Below are 7,161 nucleotides of genomic sequence, written 5' to 3'. Positions count from 1 at the left end.
CTGCCAGGCCAGCTGACTGCGGTCACACTCCCGACCCCCACACCCCCCGCCCCGAAGCCTTTAAAAGACAAAGCCCAAGGGGAGGGGGTCTGCATCAGAATGCTGCCGCAGAAAGAAAGTCTTTGGGCTGGGAGGATGGGTCCCATCTAGGTGACTTTATGGGACCTCTGGTGTGAGCCCTCTGACGGACTCAGTCCTCCAGCGCCCGACAGCCTGGCCCTGGCAGGGAGACGGCGCCCAAGTACAAAGCCCATACAGCCCACTCCCACCGAGGCGGGCTGACGGTTAATTCCTCAAGTTGACGGCAGACTCAGCCTCGACTTACTCGGGGGTGGTGGGCTAGAAAGGGAGACGAGGGAGGGGAGGCTCACAAGCTCCAGAGACGCAGAAAAGGGGCGAGAAAGAACATGGGGCTCTTCTAACTTGAACCTAAAAGCAGGATTCTGACATGGGAATGTTCTCAGAAAACGCTGTTGCGAGTGTTGTGTCAGGGGGCGGGGGGGTGGGCAGAGGGGAGGATCCAGCCCGTGCTTTCTAGACAATGAGCCCATACGTGGTAAAGGGACTGGAGGCAGACAGGTGTCACTCGTATCTTGGTTAAAACGTGAGGTCGTTAAGAACAACCGGGGGCCATGGCGTGCGGGAGGGATGCGGGCACATGCCAAGCTCCAAGCGCCCAGGCTCCACAACTCCACTGGGTTTGCCAGCCGCTGTGCCAATTGCTATAGGAAGGTTAAGAGTCAGGTGCTGACCCTCTACGACGCAGGCTGCTGTGAAGTGAAACGGCCTATTACCATCCATAAGCAAAACACAAAAGCGTAACGAAAATAGACATTTATTAACAAGTTATAGAATCCCAAATCCTCCCTTTGAAACAATTGAAAAAAAAAAAAAAATACAGGCTTTCTTCCCAAGACAGAGATCAAATCGCTTTTATACTGGAAGGATTTAACAGAATACCCTTTTATTTACTAAAATAATTAACACTCAAGAAGTTGTACACATGTGTGTAAGACTTCACCGAAAAGAAAAGCTGAAGCACCTCTCCTCATGCTCCTTTATGTGACGCCTTCTACTCTTGGACCCTTTAGCTTTAATATCCACAGATCCCTCCAGTGCTCAGAAGCGTTACCTCAACTTGAGGTATTTTCTTTGAAGAGCACTGAAGCCAAGAGGAAGGGTCCTCCACGTGTGAGCACGGAATGGGCCTGTGGGCCGGAAGCACCCAGGCCTGCTTCAGCTTTGACCGCTTTGTGCGCGCAGTCCCCGGAGCTTATTCATCGTTGAGTTAAACAAAGCCAACTTCGCCTGTCAGGAAACGGAGTTAACGTTGACGGAACTTGTCATTATACGTGCTTTCCACGGAAACCCTCGACTCAACTAACCTTCTAGAACCTGGTGCCAGAAGGCGCCGGAGGGCAGGGTGTCAAGCGTTGGGGACCAAGGCGGGGATGTCCTTGCAGAGCATGACAACAGCCTCCTCGTCACCCGTTGGCGCGTCCTCTGTGGCGTCACGGATCATCTGGATGTGGGTTAGGAGGGTGTCTGGCCGCTGAGCCCCCAGCCAGACGTCCTTAATGTACAGAGACACCAGGAACGCTGCGGTGGCTGAGGAAGAGGGCAACAAGGCCATCAGGACACAAAGCTACTCCGCTGGAAAACAAGTCACCCCACCCACACGCCTGGGGACATGGAAGCTTTGCTGGGTACCCAACTAAACGGTGCCACATGCCTCTGGCAACAGGAGGTGAGCACGTGTTCAAAACAAATTAATTTTGCTTAAATTTGGGGTTAACCTTTTTTCTTTTAAAAAAATTCATCTTTCTATTTGATCAATGTGTGTGCAACGTGAAAAAAAAGTTACTACAAGCCAAGTTTCTTCTTGGTCCTGACCACCTGTGCTGAGAACCAGAACCGTGGTTTGAGAAGAGGTTCCAATCCCTTCACACCATTTCGTCAGTGGCATGGGCCAGAAGACAGGGTTTCCCAGGCACAGACTCCACTCCCTGACGGCATCCAGATGAGAGAAGAGGTCACTCCCAGGGTGAGTTCACCTGCCTCGGCTGCTGGCCCATCTCTCTTTCCTGGTCCCCTTACATCCCTCCGTGAAAGGAACAACCCTCTCAGATGGAGGAGGCCATGTGCACATGGTCAGCCTCCCTCTGTTCTACTTAGCCTTTTAAGCCTTTGCTGCTGGTTCATTCATTCATTCCTGCACTTAATCCCTCACTAAGCACCTGCTAAGTGCCAAGCACATAAACTGTGTGTGTATTTTCGTGCTTGTGCACATATATGCAAATCCACACACACACACACACACACACACACACACACACACACACACATCCATCCGCACTGCTGTGAAGCGTAATCTTCACTTGAGTAATGGCTGAAATGTAGCAAAGCCGCTGCTGTGCAGCGGTTCTGAGGGGCGCTCGCTTCTCCAACTGCAAACACAATCGTCACTGGTGCTTGACCAGAGAGCAGAGGCTTCCTCCCTGCCCGATCACGGCCCCATGGCAAACTGGGTTTGGGTTGGGCCCCATCCATACTTCATCAAGGATCCCCGACAGGCTCTAAGGACCGGGAGTTGCTCCAGACCCCGCACCCATTGGTGCATTCCTTCAGCCTCTGATGAGCGAACCAGCCTCACCTCGGGTGGCTTCGTCCTTCTCCTTCAGAGACGAGAGGCAGAGGGTCTCGACCGCCGGGCGGAAGGCGCTCCCCGCCGGGCCCTGGGCCGCCAGCTGCAGCATGACCGTGTTGAAGAGGCAGGCCACGCTCTGCGCGGGGCCCGCCAGCTGCTCGGCGCTGCAGGACTGGCTGTACAGCCTGAAGATGCTACTCCTCACAGCACGGTCCCCGAGAAGCTCTGCCACGACCACCGGCTGTGGCAAGATGTGGCTCTTCAGCCAGCCAAGCAGTCCCAAAGCCTCTGCCCTGCCGGGCGGGTGCTCGGCCACCGACCGCAGCACCCAGCCGACCGCCAGGGAGGCGGCGGCGCACGCGAGGCCCGGGGCCTCGCTCTCAGGGGCAGCCCCGTCCACGGGGCCCCGAGCGCAGTCAGGGCCGGGGAACGCGGGCCCCCAGTGGGTCAGTATGGACCTCAGGAGGCCCTTGCACGTCTCCAAGGTGGACGCCTGCGGCTCAGGGTCGGCCACCTCCTCCTCCTCCCCAGGCCTCCTCTTTCGGCCCCGCGGGCCTTTAGCTCGGGCTGGCACAGCGGGCTTGTTCTTATCCTTGCACATTTCTGTTGTACACGGAGAGGAAGGCAGTGAGACCGACGCCCCCGTCCCCACGCAGCTCCAGGTGGCGGGCGGGTGCCACAAGGGTGGCCTACAGGCCCCGAGGGCTCGGCCCCAACAGGACACGTTCCTACGCCTGGAGCGCAGCGAGTGCTCCACGTGGGCCTGTGACGGTCCCCGCTGCCGTCATGATGAACCCACTTCATCCTCACCACCGCCCCTCCCCCTCATGGCGAGCACCGGCCGTGGCAGAGCCAGAGCTCAAAGCCAGGTCTCCCCAGCAACCTCTGCAGGGCTCCGAGGACGGGTGTGCCCTGTTCCTAAGCCCCAACAGCTTCGGAAATGCTGCTCGGAGAGGCAAACTGCTGGGTGCTGTGTGAGGAGCTGGGCACAGTCTGGGGAACGCCAGACAGTCGGGTCCCGACACTCACTCAGCAGCTCCTTGACTTGGTATTGCTCAATGGTTGCTCTCAGGTCGTCCTGGAGCTTGGCATCTCTCTCGATGAGGCTCCACTTGTGCAGGAGGACGAGGACATCCTTGGTGGACAGCACTGTCTCGTTCACTGTGAAGCGGTTCATGTCCTTGAAGGCCTGCACGACGGTGGCCCGGTACCTCAGCACGGACTCAAGCGCCCCGAAGAAGCCGGTCAGCTGGGCGGGGGCCAAGGTCGGCCTGTCGGGAGCCAACGTCGCAGACTGAGCCCAAGCTGCCTCCTCGTCCCATAGCCCAGGACGGGGGTGGCTGGGCAATGCCCAGAGGGTCAAATGGCCCACCCACCGCCGGAGTGTGCCTTTACAGCACAACGAACAGGAGAGAGCAATCCACGGCAGGGGAGGCACAGTGGAGACTGGAGTCCGACCTCCATGCTGGAGGAACAGAAATCTCTGGGAAACCATGGCTGACCAGGGAGAGTGAGGTGGAGAGAGTGTGAGCGTCTGGGCACCAGCCACCTAACACAACACTGTGGGACAGTGGGCTCCCTGTGCCTCACGGCCTCTCAGACTCAGCCCCACCCGTGGTCCAACCCGACGATGGGCACCGGTAAGAAATACGTTCTGAACCCCAGGGAATTTAAGATACGATTTTAGAATTTTTTCAAATTGCCACACGATTCTAAAATCCACACAATTTTAGAATTATTTCAAATTGCCATCAGTTCTCAAAAACCAACCTGTCTTTCAACGACCCCGAAATAAGAAACAAGTCTGTCGGCACTGACTTAACAACTTAATTCAAAACAACCTAAGACCAAATGCCCTGTCCTCTATCAAGAAAAGTTTTCACTCTGAGATTATAATCCATTTGTGATCAATCTTCTGGTTCCAATTAGCACACCTCTGTTCCTAAGTCAGAACTCTGAGTGCACAGACTCTATTTTCTCTAGACGGTGGGATGTGAGGAGAGTGTAGCTCTCTGAGGAAATCAGGAGGATTCTTTTAAGAGGTCATATGAAAATACTGAAATTTTCAAGAAGATTCTGGGATAAGTGAATCTGTGCAGGCTAACGAAGGCAGAAGCAAGTCTGGGAACATGCTTTCTTAAGGTGATGGAAAATATGTTCTTTCTACAAAATACACGAGTGCTTGAATCAAAATATCAAGGGAGTTGTTTGTCTGCTAAAAGCCATCTGGTATGACAGGTTTTAGGTGTTTAGAGTGTTAAGTTCTCGGCGTCTTGAAAGGAGCCTCATAAAGTTGAAGGAGAAAAGCAGAAACAGCTAAGAGGTTTCCTGACGTCACCCACAACTGACAGCAGCCGTGTGGCTCAGCCCTGTGAAACTGTGACCAAGGGGACTGCTGAGCGGTGATGTCCACAGGTGACACGGTCGCACCTGGTGGGCAGGGGGCTTACCTCAGGTGCTTTGTGAGCACAATGAGAACATACAGGAACTCATTGACCAGGTGCAGGGCAAGCAGCTTCGGGGGCTCCTGGGACCCTGGCTTGCGAGGAGGCGGGCCCTCAGACTCCACTCCCTTGTCCCCCAGGTTGGTCACCCACAGTGTGTGCAGCAAGGAGATTATGCTGGACAGGAGCTGGGTCTCCAGAAACCTGAAACCAAATACGGAACGCTCACTGCCACGTCCTCTCCTCTCAGCGACCTCGGCTGGAGCAGGGGTGGGGGGCACCTCGGGACACACTTAGGCCCACAGTGGCAGCGCCTGGTGGTGGGTGGCAGGCTATCCCTTCTCGCAGCGATTCCTTCTGCTCACCCCCACCGCAGCCCCCAAAGTCACAGCATCCACGTGAAAACGGGGAGCCTGCCCTCCAAATGCTGCAACCCAGGGTGGGGCCCCAATTCTCCTTCCTAGTGGGCGACCACTAGACGGGACGGACTGTTCGGCACGTTTCCAGTCACCACTAAAGCCAGCAGTAAACTCCATGGTCTCCACCCCACCCTCTCCCCACTTGACACGCCGCTCACACATGAGGCGCTTACTTGCTCTCAAGGACGTGTAAAACCCACGTTAAAAGGCTATAGTCCCGTAGGATCTCGTAGGCAGACTGGGCATCCCGGGCAGCGTTCTGTAGAATTTCCAGAATCCAAATCTGAAAACCCAAAATGAAGAGTTATTTCTCAGTAGGGAAACTGAACTTACTTGGTAAAAGGAACAACTTAACGTAACGGTATGTCGTATCCATTTCCGGGTGCTGGCCGCACAAGAGGCTGGCTCTGCCGCGTAAGAGTGGTGGCCGTGGCCGGCCAGAGGACACAGACATCCACAGCAAGTGCCAGGCGCTGGGGCTGACCGCCCCTGCTAACCCATCGTAAGGAACCAACCCACAGGCACAAAGACACGGCTCGGAAAGCACATGGCCCAATGTGAGCCTGGCAGGGGATGTGGACCCATTTCTAGCCCAGACAGCTGGCGGCCCATTTTGTCCCTTCAGTTTTAGCATCTGGAAGGGAGGACATAAGAATGCGGCCGCCCCTGGAGCTGTGAAGTGGGTATCTTCTCATTCACCCGGATATACAGGTTTTATATCCGGTCAGACACAAAAGCTGACGGGGCTGGAAGTTAATCCAGATACTGAAAACTCTACCTACTTACTCCTTCCAGCCACCCAGGGCATTGAGGGGACGGACACACACACACACACAAGCTCTCGGTTGAAGGGATTCCCTCCCCGGTTGCAAGACTGTCGACTTCAACTCCCGACTCTTGTTTCCTAGCTGAGTTTCGAGAACCTACAGCTTCTGTGCATTTAGTGAAATATTGGTGGCTCAAGAAGGTCTCCGCAAAAGCACGTCAGTCATTTATGGGGGTAATTTGTTGCTAGGCTTCGTAGCCAGCTCCAAAGGTTCATGATCACTGTTTTGGCTCTGCCCTCTGCACAGACCTCACCACCAGGCGAGGGCACGGGAGAGGAGCCACAAGGAACAGCATTTCAACAGGGAACAGCAGCAGTGAGTGCCAGCCTTTTTCCCTCGTGGGAAGTCAGCTTAATGTCACATGAGTCGGCTGGTCACATCCAGGCTGGGATTAGAATTCACACGGGTCTGACTTCCAAATAAAAGTGTGAGCAAAAGCACGGACCTTTCATTCTCAGACCGCGGTGCCCGCCTACCTGTGCCTCGTCGTCACACAGGGGGCTGCTGAAGAAGGCCAGGATGGTGTGGAAGACCCCTCGCCGGGCGTAGAGCTCGTAGCAGTGTTTGTCCCGCATCCCCTGCCGCAGGATCCCGAACACCCATTCCTGTTCCGTCTTTTGCTGTGACCCAGGAGAAACAGGAAACTACTGTTACGCAAGTGAAAGACGGCTCTTCCGACCCCACTCTTTCTTTTTTCTTTTCAATGTTTATTTTTGGGACAGAGAGAGACAGAGCATGAACGGGGGAGGGGCAGAGAGAGAGGGAGACACAGAATCGGAAACAGGCTCCAGGCTCTGAGCCATCAGCCCAGAGCCCGACGCGGG

The 7,161-nt window shown here is 55.3% G+C and overlaps 1 protein-coding gene across 4 annotated transcripts in view; it reads right to left on the bottom strand.

Moving 5' to 3' along the window:
* URB1 (URB1 ribosome biogenesis homolog) overlaps positions 1–7,161 on the bottom strand; it is an 86,589-nt gene that overhangs the window by 12,564 nt on the left and 66,864 nt on the right. Inside the window, exons 34-40 of one of the 4 annotated variants that reach the window (XM_045436861.1) lie at positions 6,814–6,957; positions 5,684–5,793; positions 5,098–5,295; positions 3,677–3,918; positions 2,654–3,250; positions 1,386–1,608; positions 820–1,308 (exon numbers count right to left, since the gene is read on the bottom strand). In XM_045436861.1, coding sequence (XP_045292817.1) covers positions 1,427–1,608; positions 2,654–3,250; positions 3,677–3,918; positions 5,098–5,295; positions 5,684–5,793; positions 6,814–6,957 — 1,473 coding nt within the window. In that variant the 3' untranslated portion in view covers positions 820–1,308; positions 1,386–1,426. Of the gene's footprint in view, positions 1–819; positions 1,609–2,653; positions 3,251–3,676; positions 3,919–5,097; positions 5,296–5,683; positions 5,794–6,813; positions 6,958–7,161 lie in introns of those variants that run through there. The other 3 variants (XR_006701068.1, XM_045436862.1, XM_045436863.1) reach the window with 3 other exon arrangements.

Source organism: Leopardus geoffroyi, chromosome C2, assembly GCF_018350155.1.
Source record: "Leopardus geoffroyi isolate Oge1 chromosome C2, O.geoffroyi_Oge1_pat1.0, whole genome shotgun sequence".
Lineage (NCBI taxonomy): Eukaryota > Metazoa > Chordata > Mammalia > Carnivora > Felidae > Leopardus > Leopardus geoffroyi.
The sequence above is the reverse complement of the archived record's forward strand: the minus strand, read 5'-3'. Positions and strand labels throughout refer to the sequence as shown.